This window comes from Dendropsophus ebraccatus, chromosome 10, assembly GCF_027789765.1.
Source record: "Dendropsophus ebraccatus isolate aDenEbr1 chromosome 10, aDenEbr1.pat, whole genome shotgun sequence".
Taxonomy (NCBI): domain Eukaryota; kingdom Metazoa; phylum Chordata; class Amphibia; order Anura; family Hylidae; genus Dendropsophus; species Dendropsophus ebraccatus.
The window spans coordinates 91774224-91796753 of NC_091463.1; the positions used below are offsets into that span (position 1 = coordinate 91774224).

At 45.0% G+C, this 22530-nt stretch overlaps 2 protein-coding genes across 5 annotated transcripts in view; both read left to right on the forward strand.

Annotated features, from left to right (window-relative positions):
* The window catches only part of SKIC2 (SKI2 subunit of superkiller complex), a 35644-nt gene extending 31330 nt beyond the window's left edge, over positions 1–4314 (forward strand). For 3 of the 4 annotated variants that reach the window (XM_069943993.1, XM_069943992.1, XM_069943991.1), the window contains exons 25-31: positions 134–260; positions 480–690; positions 777–887; positions 1727–1945; positions 2053–2193; positions 3136–3350; positions 3999–4314. In XM_069943993.1, coding sequence (XP_069800094.1) covers positions 134–260; positions 480–690; positions 777–887; positions 1727–1945; positions 2053–2193; positions 3136–3336 — 1010 coding nt within the window. In that variant the 3' untranslated portion in view covers positions 3337–3350; positions 3999–4314. The remainder of the gene's footprint in view (positions 1–133; positions 261–479; positions 691–776; positions 888–1726; positions 1946–2052; positions 2194–3135; positions 3351–3998) is intronic. The other variant, XM_069943994.1, reaches the window with a different exon arrangement.
* A 5583-nt stretch (positions 4315–9897) lies between these two features.
* On the forward strand, positions 9898–22409 carry NELFE (negative elongation factor complex member E). The gene is made up of 11 exons (XM_069944216.1): positions 9898–9963; positions 11319–11415; positions 13138–13207; positions 13413–13558; positions 14809–14883; positions 14973–15010; positions 15081–15289; positions 15949–16093; positions 16175–16229; positions 16617–16719; positions 21952–22409. Exons 2-11 carry the CDS (start codon positions 11341–11343, stop codon positions 22068–22070), a joined length of 1035 nt encoding a protein of 344 aa, XP_069800317.1. The 5' UTR covers positions 9898–9963; positions 11319–11340; the 3' UTR covers positions 22071–22409.
* The last annotated feature ends 121 nt before the right edge of the window (positions 22410–22530 follow it).

Sequence of the window (22530 nt, forward strand, 5' to 3'; positions counted from 1 at the left end):
AATAGAACCCTAACACTCGTCCAAGCTGTGCATGGAAGCCCCAGTAGACATAGCTGTGGTGGGTGGCCAGCTGACATGTCTATAAGATAATCTTTCTCAAAGAGAATTCATTTGCTTGCCCCTCCCCCTTTAGGACCATGTGACTACAAGCTCCTGAAACTCCGCTCCTCAGAAATTCTCATGATAACCAGTAAGACATTACGGGTCCACGCCGATAAAGTTCTGGATGACGTCGCCAGGAGCCAAACCCCTCGCTTCAGGTAATAAACCCTCCGCTATAATATCGTGTAGACCAGGGATGGGGAACCTTCAGCCCTCCAGCTGTTGCAAAACTACAATTTCCATCATGCTTCGCTTTGGCTGTCCAGGCATGATGGGAATTGTAGTTTTGCACCAGCTGGAGGGCCGAAGGTTCCCCCTCCCTGCTATAGACCTTCCTCCACTGTGTAGCCTGATACACGTCTCCATTACATTAATAGAAATGACCCTCCGGGGCCGGCAGTGTCCGGGGTGACCCAGGAGCTGTCTCGGCTGGCGGATCTGCCCCCCGGATCATTGGCGTCTCTGTGCCCTGTGAATGATCTGCAGCTGAAGGAGCTGGAGGTGGTGGAGGCCGTCAGCAGGGTGAAGAGACTGGAAGGAGCCTTGAGAGGGTTCATCTGCCCCCACAGCCCCCGCTTTACCTCCCAGGTGATGTCACCCCCCCACACACACACATTGCTTACATCCATCAGAGTTACATCGTGCTCATGACTTTGTCCATTTTGTCCTTCCAGTATCTGCGCCTGGAGCAGCGATCGCAGGTCATGGACGAGCTGGATCGACTCCGCTTCCTGACCTCTGACCAGTCGTTGAGCCTTCTGCCTGAGTACCAGCAAAGAATCGATGTAAGTCAATAGAGGTCAGCCGCTCCTGTCCTGTGTCCGCTGACAGATCTGACTGTTAGGGCACTATTACACAGGACGATTATCACGCGAAAAATCGTTAAATTGTTCGAATTTAAACGATAATCGTTCCGTGTAATTGCAGGCAACGATCGAAAAATTGTTCGTATGTCGTTGCTCGTTGATTTAGATCTAAACTAAAATTATCGTTAATCGTTCGCTGTAATTCCACATTTGTTTGCTTAAGTTCCACGTTTTTTCACTAATCGTTCAGTGTAAGGCTGGGTTCACACTGCGTTTTTGCAATCTGTTTTTTTATCAGTTTTTTGCAAAAAACGGAAGAAAAAATGGATGCATTTGTGTGCATCCGTTTTGATCCGTTTTTTCATCGACTTCCATTGTAAAAAAAAACGGATCAAAACGGATCCGTTTTTTTTAACGGACACAAAAGAAGTGTCAGCTACGTTTTTGTGTCGGTCAAAAAAAACGGACCCGTTTTGATCTGTTTTTTTTTACAATGGAAGTCAATGGAAAAACGGATCAAAACGGATGCAAAAAACGGATGAAAAAAACGGATTGCAAAAACGGAGTGTGAACCCAGCCTTATTGCACATTGTTCATTGTTTTGCTGGAATCAAAAAGAATAAACGATCATAGTAACGATCGCAATAACAATCGTAGTAACGATCGTATCTAACGACCATCGTTCTGGGTAAAATGGTGAACGATTTCAGGTTAACGATAAACAATCTCGTTTGCGATCGTTTATCGTAAGTCGTTAATCGTTAGAAATTGCTCTGTGTAATAGGACCCTAAGCTTCTTCTCCTCTGTGTGACGTCAGGTCCTGCGCACCCTGCAGTATATAGATGGCGGCGGAGCGGTGCAGCTGAAGGGCCGTGTGGCTTGTGAGGTCAGCAGTCACGAACTGTTGGTTACGGAGCTGGTGCTGGATGGGGCGCTGTCACCCCTCAACCCCGAGGAGATCGCCGCTCTGCTCTCCTGTCTCGTCTTCCAGCATAAAACTCAGTGTGAACCGAAACTGACAGATACACTAAAGGAGGTGAGATCAGCTGACCATATACCATAGCAGCATCATCCGCCATCATAAGTGTCTGCAGGGTTATAGAATGGCGTATAGGGAATATAACCCCCTCTGGTTACCTGCAGGGCGTCAAGAAGGTGCGGGAGCTGGCAGAACGGTTGGCGCTGATACAGCGGGAGTGCGGCCTGAGGGAGTCGGTAGAAGACTTTGTTGCTCAGTACAAGTTTGGCCTGACGGAGGTCGTGTATGAATGGGCTCGCGGCATGGTAAGACCGATGCTTTATATACTAAATCCTCATCAGGTTCTGCAACTTTCTAATAGACATTGGGGGGGATTTATCAAACATGGTGTAAATTGAAACTGGCTCAGTCGCCCCTAGCAACCAATCAGATTCCACCTTTCATTTTCCAAAGAGTCTGTGAGGAATGAAAGGTAGAATCTGATTGGTTGCTAGGGGCAACTGGGCCAGTTTCACTTTACACCATGTTTGATAAATCTCCCCCATTGTGTTTGTAATCATATTAAAGGGGTATTCCACTCAAACATAACTTTTGATATGTTGCTGCCCATGGTGAGACTAACAATTCCTTCCATACTTGTTATTATATATTCTGTCTCCTTCCCCCAGTTCTCAGCTGCTGCTTCCTGCTGAAAACACAAAAATCTGTGTGTGAGCTTTTCTCTCTGTCTCCCCCTCCTCCCTCCCTTCTGAAACGGCTGATGTAAACAAGTCCCTGGCAGGCTTTATCTGCAACATTGTAGCTTCTTTGTAATGCTGGGAGGATTATTCTGAGGTTAAGTTGCTATTGAACTCCCTCCGAGCATTACAAAGAAGCTACAATATTGCAGATAAAGCCTGCCAGGGACTTGTTTACATCAGGGAGGGGGAGACAGAGAGGAAAGCTCACATACAGATTTTTGTGTTTTCAGCAGAAAGCAGCAGCTGAGAACCTGGGGAAGGAGACTGAATAGATAATAACAAGTATGGAAGGAATTGTTAGTCTCACCATGGACAGCAACATATCAGAATTTATGTTTGAGTGGAATACCCCTTTAAAGATGTCGGTAAAAAGCGACATTCTGTACAGACCTGATACTATCACAGCTGAGGGTTTGTTACAGTTGTGTCCAGTCTGGACCACCATAGCCATCCAGGTGACAGAGTTTCCAGTAGTTTCCTCCTCACTGTATTCACCTTCATTTCCAGCCCTTCTCGGAGATTATGACGCTCACCGACATCCAGGAAGGCCTCATTGTGCGTTGCGTGCAGCGACTGGATGAAGCTTGCCGGGACGTGCGCTCTGCTGCCCGACTGGTCGGAGACGCCACACTCTGCGCCAAGATGGACGCCGCTTCACAGCTTATCAAGAGGGATATAGTCTTTGCTGCAAGCCTGTACACACAGTGATTGGTCACCATGAGGTTATTATGATCTTTTGTTTTTTTTTTGTCCAATCAGGTGACTGATGTCACAGTCAGCATTGACCATGGCATCTAGGGGGTTAAAAGAATGGGGTCAGCCTTTTATCTGGTCCTGATAGCAGGTGGCAGCTGTAGTCAAAGGGATTATGCAGGCTTGGAAAACATGTCCGCTTTCTTTCAGAAACAGCGCCACCCCTGTCCTCAGGTTGTGTATGGCATTGCAGTTCAGTTACATTAAAGTGAATGGAGATGAATTGTAATACCACACAACCTGAGGACAGGGGTGATGCTGTTTTTACAAGAAAGTAGCTGTGTTTTCTAATCCCAGATAACCCCTTTAAATGGGTTTTACCGCTTAAGGACTCCTCTAGAGCTGGGGTAGGGAACCTTGGCTCCCCCGCTGTTCCAAAACTACAACTCTCATCATGCCTGGACAGCCAAAGCTAAAGCTTTGGCTGTCCAGGCATGATGGGAGTTGTAGTTTTGCAAAAGCTGGGGAGCCAAGGTTCCCTAACCTTGGTCTAGACAATGAAGGGAGCAATGCTTCACCCATCCTGGAGGACCACCCCAGCACCCTAACTGATCTCCAGTAATACTGGGGAACGGCTTTTCCTAATCTTGCTCTTCTTTTCCTCTGATATACGGCAGCAGCATTAAGCATGGCAGAAGCTTCCAGAAGTGAAGACCACAGCATGGCGGTGTATACAGCAAGACTATAGAGAAGGTTCCTTCACACTGACCCGACCTCCGGCTCTATGGCTTCTGCGGCTCACGGCTGTCGGCTTAACCTCTGTGAGGTCTGCCCCCTTAGGACAGTATTGGGCGAGGCGTCCTCTCCTCCCTAGTTGGACTCCCTCTATTAGATGATGCAGTACCCCCCTTTACCTGTTGTGGCCGCCGCTCAGCCTGGTCCTTATTGCTGTAAATTACAGCAATACATGAAATAAACCAGTTCTTGGTCTCAGTTGGTGTTTTGTCTCATTGTTTATGACAATAGAACAGGAAAGGGGGTGAGGGGCATTAGACCACCACTACCGGCCCCATTATTTGCCCAAGTTTAGTGAAGGATGGTGAGCTGTAATACCAGTCACGTCCCATGGATGGGAGTGGCGCTGTTTCTTGTATATAGCAGGAAAAAAACAAAATTTTTTTGTGGAATACCCATTTAAAAGGAATCTCTCACTAGATTTATGGTGCCTTAAATGAGGACAGCATAAACTAGTGACAGAAATGCTGAACAGATCGGGGTATTACTTACATCATTCTTTTCAGTTGTTCTCCTAATATGCAGGAGAATAGGATTTTTGCCACACCCCTCCCCCCACCCTCCAGCTGCTGATTGACAGCTAACTGCCTATAAACAGCATGGGTAGATTACTGTCAATCAGCAGCTGGTGGGCGGAGTTTTCTGATCATGAATATCCAGGACTACTGAGCTCATGCACATAATGAAGAGGACTACTTATGTTATTTAGGAGAAGTGATCCATCATTCTGCTCAGCTTCTCTGCCACTAGTTTCTGCTACCCTGAGACAGGACAGTATAAAATTACTTAAAGAGTCTGTTTAAATATTATTGGTGCTTCTCTATCCAGGCCTTGTATATGCCTCTGCGCCGGATCCTGACACAGGACGTTGGAGATTTATTATAGCGCCTACACCAGATGATTAGAGATGATACAAAGGGTTGTTAGCCCATTCACGTTACAGAGCTTTAAAATGGTCACTGTCCTTTTGAACAACTTCACGTGATGGACCACTTGATTACCAAAAATGATTTCTCTGCAATCTGCTACCCACTGTGTGTTGTTAGGGGAAATCTGTCTCTAGTAGCAGCCTGAGCCAGACAGAACACATGAAGTAAGGCGAAGGTATAGAAAGTGCACTGTTTTAGGAAGGGCACTCCAGGGCTGTGTACCTGCAACCTAGTCTGCCCGATCTGTGATTTATCCTGCCTTATCTGGACCACAAAGCTCAGCTGTACCTTGTGTGAATACCAGCGTATGCTGTATATACCCAGTGCTGCAGAGTAATCTGCCCTTACCTTCCCATCACCAGCAGTTCAGTGCTTATTATAACCCTTTCCTTGCTCTGTTGCAGCTTCTTCCATTACTGCTCACATAACACGATGAAACGCCAGTGCATCAGTAAGGGCCCTATTACACGGGACGATTATAGTGCGAAAAATCGTTATCGTTCGAATTTTAAACGCTTATCGTTCTGGCAGATTGAGAAACCGTCGTTGATCGTTGATTTAGGGTCCTATTACACTAAGTAATGCTGCGTTTACACGTAACGATTATTGGCCCGATCGTACGATTAGCGATGTCGGATTTACGATTTTTTTTTTATAACGATCGGCGTTTAGATGGTATGATATATCGTACGAAAATTCGCACTGCGATCGTTTTGCGATCGTTTAAGCCTATCTCACACATTGGTTAAATCGGCGAACGACTGTTCACACGGAACGATTTGCGAATTTTTTGCGTACGATGAACGACGATTTTCTGACCTGATGAAAGATCACGATGTAAGATTTATCGTGCGTCGTTCGATCGTTCGCTGCGTTTACACGTACGATTATCGTTCCAATTTGACCGTTATCGCGCAAATTCGCACGATAATCGTTACGTGTAAACGCAGCATAATTTTTTGCGATAAACGATCGCAAATGAGATTGTTTATTGTTAACTTGAAATCGTTCACCATATTACACTGAACGATAATCGTTAGTTACGTTACTACAATCGTTATTGCGATCGTTACTATGATCGTTTATTCCATCTGATGGAACAAAAACAATGAACAATGTGCAGTTACACTGAATGATTAGTGAACAAATGCAGAACTTGAGCGAAAAAAAGTGGATTTTACAGCGAACGATTAACGATAATTCTAAGTTCAGATCTAAATCAACGACATACGAACGATTTTTTAGTCGTTGCCTTCAATTAGAATGATTATAATTTAAATTTGAATGCTTTAACGATTTTACGCACGATAATCGTCCCGTGTAATAGGGCCCTTGGATCTGAACCTAAAATTATCGTTAATCGGTTGCTGTAATTCCACATTCGTTCGCTAAAGTTCCGCATGTTTTTTACTAATCGTTTAGTGTAATTGCACAGTGTCCATTGTTTTGCTGGGATCAGAAGGAGTAAACAATCATAGTAACGATCGCAATAACGATTGTAGTAACGGTCGTAACTAATGCTACGTTTACACGAAACGATAATTGGCCCGATCGTACGATTAACGATGTCGGAGTAACGATTTTTTTTTTCATAACGATCAGCGTTTAGACGGTACGATATATCGTACGGAAAATTCGTTTTGCGATCGCTTAAGCCTATCTCACACATTGGTTAAATCGGCGAACGGCTGTTTACACGGAACGATCTGCGAATTTTTTGCGAACGATCAACGACGATCTGAGAACATGTTTAAAGATCAAAATGAACGATTTCTCGCTCGTCGTTTGATCGTTCGCTGCGTTTACACGTACGATAATCGCTCGAATTCGATTGTTATCGCGCAAATTCGCAGGATAATCGTTACGTGTAAACGCAGCATAAGGGTGCGTTTACACAGAAAGATTTATCTGACAGATTTTGGAAGCCAAAGCCAGGAATGGATTTAAAAAGAGGATAGATCCCAGTCTTTCCTTTATGACCTGATCCCTGTTTATAGTCTGCTCCTGGTTTTGGCTTCAAAGATCTGTCAGATAAATCTTACTGTGTAAACGCTTTCACGTTAACGATAAACAATCTTGTTTGAGATCGTTTATCGTTAGTTGTTAATCGTTAAAAATCGCTCTGTGTAATTGGAGCCTAACTCTCTTCTCCATATATCTACAATGCACTGTAAATCCTCAGCCCAGCACAGTGCAGCCTATTCTAGTCAGTGCACTGTCATGGCAGTATGTGTAGTGCTTGGCCAGAGAAGTAAGGGAAGGGAAGCTCCTCTGCATGTACTACTGACAAACATCCCTGCTCTGGTCCTGCCTGAATCTGAGAGAATGAGAAATGCCTGTAATACCACACACAGGGCAGGGGTGGCACGAGGCTGAAGTTGGTTTCTTATTCGGCCAGTTTCTTATTCGGGGCTGAAGTTGGTTTCTTATTCGGCAGTTTCTTATTCAGAGGATTTTTCTTTTTCCTGTTTTAGCTATTATTCTTACAGAAAATGTATAATATTCATACCCTACGGTAAGTGAGGGGCCCTGAGGGGACTGGTGATAAAAATGGCAAAAAAGACCCCACGGTTGGCATAAAAATGGGCATGAAAGTAAAACCACAAAATTATTATTTAAAAATAAAATTGACTTTGGGCCACTGATCTCACACTGATAATACACAGATAGGCATGCCCCGCATCACATCCAAGAGAGTCCAGCCTGGCCCAAAGTGGTTCTGGGTATAAAAACTGGCATCAAAGTGGGCACATAGCCATTTTTCATGATTTGAATAAGTAACAGCTGTTTTCAAAGGGTTAAATGAGTTTGGGCCACTGATCTCACACTGATAATACACAGAGAGGGATGCCCCGCATCACATCCAAGAGAGTCCAGCCTGGCCCAAAGTGGTTCTGGGTATTTTGTGAATAAATGTTTAGCGCCGCACTACCCCTTTAAGCAAACAGGGCTAAAGTACTCAGGAAGCATTTGTCAGCATAACAGGATCCCAGAATTCGCTGTCCCATCTCTTCTTATTAAACATTTCTCGGCTAACCCTGAATACATTTCTATAGTAACAATACCTGCAGCAATGTTTTCTGCTGACAGGTCTGCTTTAGGCTATGTTAGGCCTCATTCACACATCCATAGTTCAGCCAGTGAATACGGAGCTGTAATGCTGGACCGCACTATGAATGTGCAGTAACAGTGCTACGCAGTTTACGGAGCACTATGTAGAAGACAATGATTCGTGCCGCAAATGCAAGTCCGCACTATAATCTATCCTTTATTTTTTTGTAGCGCGGGACGTGGACCTGAACACTTGTACAGATGTGTGAACAGGGCCATTGAAATATATTTGTCCTATGTGTTGCCTGCAATGTCAGGGTCCCCTTGTAGCCATATAGGACCCCTTTGTAGTCAGTAAGACCGCCCTTGTAGCCAGCAGAACCTGATTACGGGAGCATTGATGTCCCTGTACCCAGTGGGATTAGCAGATGCATGCTGCAATACTAATGATCACACTGCACACGTGTAGGAAGGCTGTTCTGGGTACGAGAGATGGCTTTGCCCCCAAGTGCTGACGTCACCATACCCAAGAAGATGAAAGGAAGTAGGACATCACTGTAAGAAAGGTTGCATCATGTGACTGGACCAGCAATCTCCGAGTAAAGCCAACAAGGAATATATAAGTTCTTTAGTTAAGGGTTAATTTTGGTTCTTTTTTTTTTCAATTTTTCCAGGAATACCCCTTTAGGCTATGTTTAAACAAAGTAAAAATAAGGGCAAATAATGACATTATTAAAGGGGAACTGTCAGCCAGTTAGATTAATCTAACCTGCTGATAGCTCCTTATTGCACCAAAAACACCATGGATAAAGGTATGTGTTTTACCTTAATCCTCATTACCGTTTCAGTAAAGTTTGGCATTTGCTCCAAAGTCTGGTAAGGACCCACAGGGCATCCCTCTCTGTGTATTATCAGTGTGATGCGGGGCATCCCTCTCTGTGTATTATCAGTGTGATGTGGGGCATCCCTCTCTGTGTATTATCAGTGTGATGTGGGGCATCCCTCTCTGTGTATTATCAGTGTGAGATCAGTGGCCCAAACTCATTTAACCCTTTGAAAACAGCTGTTACTTATTCAAATTAGGAAAAAAATGCCTATGTGCCCACTTTGATGCCAGTTTTTATACCCAGAACCACTTTGGGCCAGGCTGGACTCTGTTGGATGTGATGCGGGGCATCCCTCTCTGTGTATTATCAGTGTGAGATCAGTGGCCCAAAGATAATTTTATTTTTAAATAATAATTTTGTGGTTTTACTTTCATGCCCATTTTTATGCCAACCGTGGGGTCTTTTTTGCCATTTTTATCACCAGTCCCCTCAGGGCCCCTCACTTACGGTAGGGTATGGATATTATTCATTTTCTGTAAGAATAATAGCTAAAACAGGAAAAAGAAAAATCCTCTGAATAAGAAACTGCCGAATAAGAAACCAACTTCAGCCTCGTAGGGGTGGCGCTGTTACACTGGGATGATGGCATAGTGATGTTTTGGGGAATGAGGTCACATGATATCACTGTGGCAGCCAATAGCAACATAGACTTATCTGGTTCCTATAGCAACTAATATACCTACACCCCGCAGGGACTGTTTTTTATATAATAATCTGTGCTCATTGGTTTTACACCAAGTTACAGCGCGCAGTGACGACACTCCTGCGACCAGCCAATCACAGCAGCGTGTTCCCTTGTGGCGGAAGAAACGTTAGTCACCTGACCATTCAAAAGCCATGTTAGGGCGGAAGTACGGCTCTGTGATTGGCTCAACCACCCCAATGACGTCATTGGTTGGCAAACGCGGCGCCGCTGGTTGGCCCTACCCGGGAAAGTGACTGTGACGTATAAAAGCTGCGACGGACTTTTAACAGCCGAGGTAAACACTACATAGATTGCGTCTCTTATTGTAATATCGCGCTCATTTGCCTGTTATAGCTGTCAGCGACCTGTAATATGTTTCTGTAGGTAGCTTACAGTGGATGGCTTAGTGGGGGCTTTGTTGGGCTCTATCTTTATGCATAGTAGTCCTCATGTCTTATTGTTTTCCTGTTGTTTGTTAGTAAGACAGGTCGCCAATGTGGAAGAGAAGTTCTGGAATTTTCTGCCTTCCAGTTCCTCGCTTTGTCTGTCTGCAAATAAAAAGAATGGGGAACCTGCAGCCCTCCAGCTGTTGCAGAACTACAATTCCCATCATGCCTGGACAGCCAAAGCTTCGCTTTGGCTGTCCAGGCATGATGGGAATTGTAGTTCTGCAACAGCTGAAGGGCCGAAGGTTCCCCATCCCTGGTGTATAGGAATACATGGTCTGCAAAGTGGCTCCATAGTGTGTCGGCCATGATCTTGGGTGGCACATGGATGCCACCAACCGTGCCCCCTGCTCTCATGGATTGTGAAGCTTATGGAGACTGTATAAGTGCATATCCTATTTCGTATGCATTTGTTTATTGACAATAATGATAATTAAAGGGTTATTCCACTCAAACATAACTTTTACTATGTTGCTGCCCATGGTGAGGCTAACAATTCCTTCCATACTTGTTATTATCTATTCTCTATTCAGTCTCCTTCCCCCAGTTATGAGCTGCTGCTTTCTGCTGAAAACACAAAAATCTGTCTGTAAGCTTTTTTTCTCTGTCTCCTCCCTCCCTTCTGAGACGGCTGATGTAAACAAGTCCCTGACAGGCTTTATCTGCAACATTGTAGCTTCTTTGTAATGCTGGAAGGGTTATTCTGGGGTCAATTTGCTGTGATTATCCCTCCCAGCATTACAAAGAAGCTACAATGTTGCAGATAAAGCCTGCCAGGGATTTATTTACATCAGCCGTCTCAGAAGGGAAGGGGGAGGCAGAGAGAAAAGCTCACACACAGATTTTTGTGTTTTCAGCAGTAAGCAGCAGCTGAGAACTGGGGGATGAAGACTAAATAGATAATAACAAGTATGGAAGGAAATGTTAGTCTCACTCTGGGCAGCAACATATCAAAAATTATGTTTGTGTAGAGTATCCTAGTAGAAGTCCAAAGACATCCAAGATTTTAGCAAAAATCCAGTGATTTCATTGCATATCCGAGTAGAAGCAGCTGTTTATACTCAGATATGTAATAAAACCGCTGGCTCTTTGCTGAAATCTTGGATGCCTTTGGACTTCTTTGCTGTGTTGGGAATGAGGGGCTGAGGTTACAGTAATATACACTATGTGATGAGACCCCCACCCTACTTTTCTTCCCATTCAGGTGTCCGCTCCCCCCACTCACCATGGTCTCGCTGCCCCCCGTCCTGACAGAAGAAGAGGAGGCTCTACAGAGGAAATTCGCCAAGCTCAAAAAGAAGGTTTGTTACAGATAAAAGTGGGGAGCATTTACTTTAAGGCTGCGTTCACACAGTGTAGTTTAAAGCTTAAAGTGTGACTGTCTTTTAAATTTTTTTTTCAGAAATAGTACAGACGATTTTAAGAAACTTTGTAATTGGGTTTATTAGCCAAAAAATGCATTTTTATTATGAAAAAGCAGTTTGAAGCTCTCCCCCCTGTCTTCATTTTTGTCTACGGAGAGGGGTGGACGGAGATGAGGCACCAAAACAGGACAACAAAGAGTTAATTTACAGCTACATCACTGGGCTATCTCCTCTTAAGTCAGCACTGACCTCTCTGACTTCTGAGTACTGGCTTTCACACAGCTCCTGTAATCCTTTGTTGTCTGCTCTCTGCTGGCGACTAATCTCCCTCCTCCCCCCTCCCCTCTCCATAGAACAGACAGGATCTGACTGATGTAAAAGAGTCGAGATTTCCTGATAATGAGCAGTAAATGAGAGGGGGGGGGGGCTGGGGAAAGTCTTTTTGAATGCAGATAATGGCATATTTGCCTAATATAATAAACCCAAAGTCTTAAAATTGCCTGGACTATTGATTTCTGCAAAAAATTTAAACGACAGTGACGCTTTAAAACTATGCTTGTCCTACAGACAAATGAACGGTGTGGCCATCCTGGATATACAGCATAAGGCTATGTTCCCAAACAGTATTTGTGCTCAACCAAAACCAGGAGTGGATTGAAAACACAGGCTCTGTTCACACATTGTTGAAATTTAGTGAATGGCCGTCATTTAATGGCAAATAATGGCCGTTAAATGACGTCTGTCCACTAAAATTCAGCAGTGTGTGAACAGAGCCTTTCTGTGTTTTCAATCCACTCCTGGTTTTGGTTGTAGAGTACTGAGCGAAAATACTGTGTGAGAACATAGCCTTAAATACAAGAGGAGAAAAACCTAGGTGATTTTTTTTCCAGAAACAGTATCACACTTGTCGTCAGGTCGTGTGTGGTATTGCATCTCTCTTCCATTTAAAGGGGTTGTCCAGCAAAAATCTTTTTCTTTCAAATCAACTGGTGTCAGAAAGTTATATAGATTTGTAATTTACTTCTATTAAAAAAATCTTAAGTCTTCCCGTACTTATCAGCTGCTGTATGTCATGCAGTTTTATTTTCAGTCTGGCACAGTGCTCTCTGCTGACATCTCTGGCCGAGACAGGAACTGTCCAGAGCAGGAGAGGTTTTCTATGGGGATTCATAGAAAACCGAGACAGAGTTCCTGTCTCTGCCAGAGATGTCAGCAGAGAGCCATGTGTCAGACTGAAAATAAAAAATTTCCTGCATGACATACAGCAGCTAATAAGTATGGGAAGACTTGAGATTGTATAATAGAAGTAAATTACAAATCTATCTAACTAACTAACTTTCTGATATCAGTTGATCTGAAAGAAAAAGATTTTTGCTGGATAAACCCTTTAATTTAATTTAATAGGCCACTGTTGTAATTCTACAATCAACCTAAGGGCTGGGGTGGTGCTGTTTCTGGAAGACAGCAGTTAGGTTTTGTTTTTCTAATCATAAAAAAATTCACTGTCTGCCTTTACTTGTATTGGTGACACCTAGAGATGAGTGAACTTTTAACCTGCACATACTGTAAGTTGGCTCATCTCTAATGACACCCTTCATGTTAGAATTCTGAGCCCAGTCCATGGGGGATTTATGAATTTCATTGCCTGTCTCCTACCAGAAAAAAGCCTTGCTGGCTCTGAAGAAGCAGACGTCCACCAACCAGACCAGCCAGGCCGGCATCAAGAGATGTGAGTCCACATTATACTGTCCCTGTTGCATTGTCATTGACAGTAACATCACCGCTTATCTCCAGTGGTCATGTCTGGTACTGCAGCATGCCCTTTATTGTGCTTGAGCTGCAGTACCAGGCACAGCCTGCACACAGGAGTGGCACTGTTACCCTTACCCCAAGTCTGAGTTACATCTATATGATTGTATACATTTCTTCTGCAGCTTTATCGGACCAGCCGGCGGTGGACACTGCCACAGCCACAGAACAAGCCAAGATGCTGGTGAAGACTGGAGCCATCAGTGCTATTAAATCTGGCACCAAAAATAGCGGCTTCAAGCGCTCTCGGACACTAGAGGGCAAACTCAAGGTGATGTCTATATATTGACCCCCAGTGTCTTTGCATGGTGGACATTGAGCTCTGCCAGTCTGTAACCCAGCAGCCATGTGCTGTACGTGTATCATGCATTGCCCTGGGCTGTATACAATGTACGGCCTGTGTTTAAGGCCTCTGCTTATGTACCATCTTAACTGTGTATAATAAGATTTATTTTGTTTGTTTCCCATAGCAACCAATCACAGCTCAGCTTTCATGTCACATACTGCTGTGGTAAAATGAAAGCTGAACTCTGATTGGTTGCTACGGGCAACACAGTCTGGCAAGGCAGTTTCAGAATTCTACCTAGTGTTCTATTGAACCCAGTGCTCATGTGACTGGTCATGTGACCTCCCACATGTCCCATACAACCTTTTAAAGTTTTTTTTTCTGATTTAAAAATATTTGTACCCTATCCACAGGATAGTGGACAAGTATGAGATTGTGGGAGCCCAACCTCCTTGCCTCCCAGGGATCCATCTATTGAGCTGTTGGTCAGCGTGTGACCCATGGCTCCATTCATTTTTTTATATAGCTGAGTACAGCACTCGACTTTCCAGCAGCTTTATAGAGAATGAATGGAGCTGCGGGACACATCGTGACCTGCAACCCAATAGATAGATCCCTGGGAGGCATGGAGGTTGGACCCCCACAATCTCCTACTTGTTCCCTTTCCTGCGGATAGGGGACAAGGATTTTTGAATTTGGAAACCCCTTTAACACCTCAATGCATCGTGATGTAAGGGATTTTTGCTTTCATCAGCTGTCGGACAAGATGCTGTCAGTTCTGAAAAAAGAGTCTGTGGAGCCTCTTTGAGTCTCAAAACACCGGACTAGACAAATATCCCTCCGCAAAGGGCCCAGCCAGGGGTTGGCTCCTGCAGGAACACCACTAAAACTGCCACATTTAGCGGCCTTTAAGTCTTTCCACTTTTAGGAGCCACCCCTTGGCTGGGCCCTTCCCTGGAGGGATATCTGGCTAGTCCTGCGTTTTGAGAACTATATACTATACTATGTAAGCGATTAATAGATCACACAGTGAAGATCCCCTAATAGTAGGACACTAGGACAGCCTTTGGTTCCCCATCCCTGCCTTAGAGGGACTAAACTTGAGGGAAAAATAAGTTTTTAAAAATAATTTTTATTAATCCTTTATAATAAAACCATAAATTCCCCCCCCCCCCCAAAAAAAAACGTATTAACCCCTTTTACTCTAGTATTGACACCTCTCTTCTTGCCTTCAGGACCCCGACAAGGGTCCAGCACCCACCTTCCAGCCCTTTCAGCGCAGCGTCTCTGTAGATGAGGAACAAGCCGAGGTAAATACAGAGAGAAATACTATTAGACTGTCAGGGCCGTCATATGGGGGACACCTGCTCTTACCATGTTGTCACTTATCTCTCACCAGGGTTCAAGACGCAACCAGAGGAAGTCTCTGTATGAGAGGTGAGTCTCCCCCGGTGGTCGCCTCTCACCTTCCTGACCCCATATTGATTGATTTGTTCCTCCTCTTCAGCTTTGTCAGCTCCAGTGAACGTATGCGAGACCCCGAGAGAGAGGCAGAGGACCGGGAGAGTGACCGAGAGAGCCGCCGTGCTGCAGACAGGGAGCCTTTTGAACGAGAGCGTGGGAGAGAACGAGAACGCGACCGGGAGAGAGACAGGGAGAGAGACCGAAGTGAAAGGGATCGAGAGAGGGAGCGGGACAGAGAAGGCTTCCACAGGAGTGTGTATATCAGTGTATATAGAGTATAGTCACCCCCGACCCCAACAGTATGTACCTATGTATATCACTGTACACAGAGTATAGACAGTCCCCAACCCCAGGAGTATGTACCTACATATATCACTGTACACAGAGTATAGACAGTCCCCGACCCCAGGAGTATGTACCTACATATATATCACTGTACACAGAGTATAGTCACCCCCTGACCCCAGGAGTATGTACCTACATATATATCACTGTACACAGAGTATAGACAGTCCCCGACCCCAGGAGTATGTACTTATATATATATATCACTGTACACAGAGTATAGTCACCCCCTGACCCCAGGATTATGTACCTACATATATATCATTGTACACAGAGTATAGTCACCCCCTGACCCCAGGAGTATGTACTTATATATATATATCACTGTACACAGAGTATAGACAGTCCCCTGACCCCAGGAGTATGTACCTACATATATCACTACACAAGTATAGACAGTCCCTGACCCCAGTGGGAAATGTATATACAGCTACATGCAATAGGTGGTAGAGGGGGATGTATATATAGCTACATGCAATAGGTGGTAGAGGGGGATGTATATATAGCTACATGTAATAGCTGGTAGAGGGGGGATGTATATATGAAATCTTCTCCTATATATACAGGGTCGGACTCTTTCCCAGAACGTCGCGCACCCAGGAAAGGAAACACTGTGTACGTTCACGGCGTGGGCATGAAGAAGCAGATGCTCACCGACGCCTTCTCCAAGTTTGGGAAGATAATAGACCTCGCCACCGATGCTCCACGGAAGTAAGATCGCATGACACATCTGTTCGTAGAGTTGTAAGGAATAAGCCGGGGTCACCTGACCTTGTGATTTGTCTCGTACAGCTGCGCTTTTGTTACATTTGAGAAGATGGAATCTGCGGACCAGGCGATCCAGGAGGTGAGATCTGACAGAGGCTTATCTGTAGGCACAGTACTGTATACAGTATATACTGTATCTCTGCTTCTAGAGTTGTCCACACATTATACCAGGGGTAGGGATCCTTGGCTCTCCAGCTGTTGCAAAACTACAACTCCCATCATGCCTGGACTGGCATGATGGGAGTTGTAGTTTTGCAACAGCTGGAGGGCCAAGGATCCCTAACCCTACAGTATACAGTAGAGGTCTAAGCTCTCCATAGTGGTGGCTGCAGCTGGTATCTGTATCGGGGCAGGAGGTTTGGTGCTTTGTATAAAAATATCAATAGTACAAGCAAAGCATGCTGGGAATGTTATCGCTCCAGGTCAGAGGTGCTGAATGTGTAACAGTGTTGCTTTTCTTCCCCAGCTTAATAACACAATGATAGAGGACATCTCAGTGAAGGTCAGCATAGCGCGTAAGCAACCGATGCTGGACGCGGCCATAGAGAAGTCGGTGTGGGGTCAGCTAGGTGAGTATTTAGTGGCTGCTCTCTCCAAAGAGATACAACAGTAAGTCCTGCTTACGTATGGAGTTAATTATACTAAAATAGGGGATAGGTGTATGATGGCTGTGGGCGTCCAACCACAATCTCGAGGACAATTCCCCATGGGAATGGTGCCACAGACACGTGCACACTGACGCTCCTTTCACAGTCCATGGGGGCTGCTGGAGATAGCCAAGTGTTGCACTCTTCAGCAGTCCCATAGACAATGAATAGAGCTGCAATTACTGACTGTAGACCCAGCAGTCAGATCCCCTGTGGTTATACACTTAAGCCCCTATTACACGCTCCTTTGCTTCTTTTTCCCCGCTTGCTGCCAGCACTATTACATGAGTCAGTAGAGCGGGTAAGAGCAGGGGGGCTGCCCGGGTGATCGCTAGATCATCCGAGCAGCTCATAGAAGATGGCGGCAGTCTGCTGCAGCCGCTCCTGTTCAGTGGAGTGACGGCAGCAGATTGTTGCTATCTTAGTGGTTTGTCTTTCAACAACGTACTTCAAAAAAGAGACAAGAAGAGGGCACTCACCTGTAGTTTCACTTTTTTTAAAAACTTTTTTTATTGAAGGATAAGGAACAGACACAAGCAATGTGAAATACTACATACATCATGTACATGACAGCTCAGCAGAGCAGTTATAAAGGCGCCTGTGTCCACGAATCACAAAAGAAAGCAGAGAAGGGCAGTAGAAAAAACCACATTACATAGTAAGGAAAGATATCACACATACCATACAATAATACCATTGTGGACATCTCCACACAGCGAAGTCATGAAATTAAATTAATCATCACCGCGAGGTGAAGGAATATTATGTTCGTCTATCCGTACAAACCTACTAGGTTGGAATGCTGTCAGAGGCGAGTCTCACCACCAGCCCCGACACTTCAGACCAGAATGCTCCGACATCTGGGCAGGCCCATATCATATGCCAGAAGTCTGATCTTGGGCAGTGACACCTGTGACATTCCTCTGAAGGATATCTGCCCATTCTATGCATTCGTACAGGTGTTAGATAACTTTGATGAATGATAAATAACTGTGTCAATCTATTGTTAATGGCAGGAGAAACATATAAATGGGAAGATAGGACATCAGACCACTGATCCTCAGACAACTCTCCCAAAGAACAACGCCACCTATCTTCAACTGGTAGAGGGTTGTTTTCTATGTGATACTGAATGAGAAATGAGTATAGTGCAGAGATCAGGCCTCCAGGACCCTGAGACCTGAACACACCAATGAGGGGATAATCAGAGAAAGGTAAAGAAGGCGGTGGAAACTGGGCATGAAAGGCATGTCTGAGCTGCAAATATCTGTACATAGACCCCCTCGGTAGATCATGTTTGTCTTGCAATTGTTGAAAAGAACAAAAAGTTTGATCTCTACACACATCCCCTATTTTACAAATACCGTGTCGTATCCAGAAATGAGGCTCCAAGTGCTCAGAAAAATGTGGTAGGTTGGGATAGTACCATAGTGGAGTGTCCACCATCACCCCTTGATAATTTAATAACTTTTTAACAGCACCCCAAACTTGTGAGGCCAATTTATGCAGTGGCAGAAGCTTAGATGGTTTTAGGTACCCACCCTCTAAAATAGGCCACAAATGCCGGAGATCCAAAAAGTGAGACAGATGGTGTTCTCTATTCGGCAAGATCTCCGCCTCTACCCATTTCCTAAGATACCGCAGTTGTCCCGCCAGATAGTATAAATACATATCCCGGAGGGACATCCCACCGTATGACTTAGGCCGCTGGAGTGTCAGTAGACTTAATTTGGACCTGGAGGCACCCCAAACAAAAGAGGGAAAGAGAGAGTGAAGATTTTTAAAGAAAGATAATGGAATTGGGGCAGAAGCGTGTTCCAGCCTATACAGACATTTAGGCAAAATGACCATTTTTATAAGGTTAATACGCCCTGGAACAGCAAGAGGGAGAGTCGCCCAGATCTTGAACTTCGCTTTTATATATACTCTAAAAGAGGGTAAATATTCATGGAGATGTCAAGGGAGTATTGTCTACAGATCGTAATTCCCAAATATTTGAATTGGGACACAACAGGTAACCCATGGGCACTAGCCGCCCAGCCCTCAGGGCACAGACACATAAAAACGGACTTAGACCAATTAATATATAAACCAGAATATTTACTTTATTTATATTTTACTTTATACTATATTTAATTGTACTGCCAATTATGGACGGTTAGGAGAACGTCCGTGTTGGCGATAGAGCCATTCCTCCGCCTCTTGTGGAGTCCCGAAAAATACCGCTCTATCGCCATCCACTACCCGCAAACGTGCAGGGTACGCCATAGAGTAAGGAATATTTTTCTCTCGCAGCTTGCGTTTCACCGCCATGTGTGTCTCGCGTTTCTTCTGCAGCTCCGCCGAGAAGTCAGGGAAGATGGAGACAGGAGCTCCGTTATACGTGATCTCTGGCAGGCGTCTAGCATGGCGTAAAACCAAATCTCGGTCTGTGCTATTCAGCAGACGGGCCAAGAAAGGCCTAGGAGGAGCTCCTGGTTGCGGAGGCCGTGCAGGGACTCTGTGAGCACGCTCTATAGCAAATGCAGGGGAGAAGGTTACCTCAGGCAACAAGGCGGTCAGCCGCTGAGTTGTAAAGGCAATCGGATCCTGTCCTTCCGCTCTCTCCGGCAGGCCTAGTTTCCGCAGATTATTTCGCCTGAGGCAATTTTCCAGATCATCTGCTTTCTGGCGCCAGCCCTCTGCTTGGTGTTCTAAGGCAGCTACAGCTGCAGGGATCGGCTCCATCCTGTCCTCCAGACCGGATACACGATCTTCCACATGGCGGACCCTCTCCCTAATCACCTGCATGTCCTGTCTCAGGAGCCCCACATCGATCTTCACCTCCTCAATCTTCCCAGTGAGGGAAGTAGTGCTAGCTGCAGTGGCCTCCAAGACTGAGGCAAGCTGTGCCGATACCTTTTTTTAGAGTGGGCTCCGGCTGCTCCTCACCATCGGAGGTGAAAGAATCCTCCTCACTGCGCGCCGCGCTCGGCGTCTGAGAAGAACCGGCGCCTTGGGCCTCATGTCGGGCATACTCCACCAGCCGTTGCGCCGCTGCCATCTGCGCTCTGGTGGGGCTAATCTTGCAGGTAAGTGATGCCACCAGTCTATCCCCGAAGATTCCGTCTACCGGTGTTCTCAGGATCAGGTCAGGATAATGTTAATAGCGGGGTTCTCACGGAGCAGCTCTCACATGCGTCTGCTCTCCTCGGTGTCCAGGCCACGTCCCCGTAGTTTCACTTTTTATTCTTATTTCTTATTTATGCGGCTATGGTCCATAGACCTGCACTCGCTGGCGAGGACGCCAACCCCCTCCACAGACACGTGACAGCTGTTTCGCACGTTACCTACGTGCTTCGACTGACGCTCGCCCTTCACGCAGGCTCCAGGTTAAATATCACCTGGACTGCTCGTGTGAGTGGGCGTTACACTGTGATTAAAAACATATCTTTTTATTATTACTTTTTGTATCAAGTACCAGTTAGCATGAATTCCTTTTTTTATTTTCTCTGCAAGTGGATTATATTGAAAAGAAAATGCAAATCTAGTTTTTTCTGACTTTTTTCTATTTATATTTTTGCTCTTTAACCCCTTACGGTCAAAGCTAATTTTCGTTTTTGCGCTTTTGCTTTTTCCATTTTATGTTTAAAAGTCCATAGCGCTTGCATTTTTGCACCGAGAGACTTATTTGAGCGCTTATTTTTTGCAAAACAAATTGTACTTTGCAATGACAGGCATTATTTTTCCATAAAATATACTGCGAAACCGGAAAAAAATCATTTGCGCTGTCAAATTGAAAAAAAAAACGAATTTGTTTTGATTTCGGGGAGTTTTGCATTTACGCCGTTCACCCTATGGTAAAACTGACTTGTTATGCATGTTCCTCAAGTTGTTACGATTACAACGATATGTAACATGTATAACCTTTATTTTATGTGATGGCTTTTAAAAAATTCAAACCATTGTTAACAAGTATACACTCACCGGCCTCTTTATTAGGTACACCATGCTAGTAACGGGTTGGACCCCCTTTTGCCTTCAGAACTGCCTCAATTCTTCGTGGCATAGATACAACAAGGTGCTGGAAGCTTCCTCAGAGATTTTGGTCCATATTGACATGATGGCATCACACAGTTGCCGCAGATTTGTCGGCTGCACATCCATGATGCGAATCTCCCGTTCCACCACATCCCAAAGATGCTCTATTGGATTGAGATCTGGTGACTGTGGAGGCCATTGGAGTACAGTGACCTCATTGTCATGTTCAAGCAGAAATCGAGACTCATCAGACCAGGCAACGTTTTTCCAATCTTCTGCTGTTCAATTTCGATGAGCTTGTGCAAATTGTAGCCTCAGTTTCCTGTTCTTAGCTGAAAGGAGTGGCACCCGGTGTGGTCTTCTGCTGCTGTAGCCCATCTGCCTCAAAGTTGGACGTACTGTGCGTTCAGAGATGCTCTTCTGCCTACCTTGGTTGTAACGGTTGGCTATTTGAGTCACTGTTGCCTTTCTATCAGCTCGAACCAGTCTGCCCATTCTCCTCTGACCTCTGGCATCAACAAGGCATTTCCGCCCACAGAACTGCCGCTCACTGCATGTTTTTTCTTTTTCGGACCATTCTCTGTAAACCCTAGAGATGGTTGTGCATGAAAATCCCAGTAGATCAGCAGTTTCTGAAATACTCAGACCAGCCCTTCTGGCACCAACAACCATGCCACGTTCAAAGGCACTCAAATCACCTTTCTTCCCCATACTGATGCTCGGTTTGAACTGCAGGAGATTGTCTTGACCATGTCTACATGCCTAAATGTACTGAGTTGCCGCCATGTGATTGGCTGATTAGAAATTAAGTGGTAACGTGCAGTTGGACAGGTGTACCTAATAAAGTGGCCGGTGAGTGTATATGTTTCTCTGGTTACAGCTTATGAATCTTGGGGGTCAAACCTACAGCCTTCTAGTTGTCATAACACTACAGTTCCCATTACGCCCGGACAGTCAAAGCTTTGGCTGTCCAGGCCTGATGGCAATTGTAATTACACAACAGCTGGACACAACAGTTGGACACCACCAGTCTTTTATCTCGGATACTTCGGAGCACTAAAAATTGACTGTAAAAGTGAACATATCCTTGAAGCAGATTATAGAGCCATGTAACGTGACGTCTCTTCTCTGCAGCCTTCCACAACAGCGTCAAGGGATCCCACAAGGACAAGAGGGCCCAAGTCAGCTACTCAGAAGACTTTGATTACTTCACTGTGGGATCCGCCAGTACGGAGAACACTACAACCGGATAACCAGAGGAGAAGATGGTGTGAGGTGTTAGACAGCTCATAGGAGTGCAGCTATGTTCTGTTAAAGGGATTTTCCATAGTTTTAATAATGTGCTGATAAAAGAAGGGTCACTCCAAAATGTAATAAAATGAGCGACCACACATGGCGTGACTCCACGGAGGAGGAGCATGAAATCTAGTGATGTATATGACCCGTCCTATCAACAATTCATCTAAAACTTTGGTGGGAAAGACCCCTGTAAGGTTATTTGTCTTGTAGTCATGTGAACGGCTTTCATTGTATCTTGGAAATGTTGAATATTGTATAATAAACATGTACTACTACTCTCATCATTACTGATAGCCAGAGATTCACAGCTATTCCCTGCCGATTCCATCTCTATGCTGTTTCCTTATTAAGACGACTGTGAGATCTACAGTATAATAAATACAAGTCAGTGCAGAGCAGGGAGAGAGAGGACTG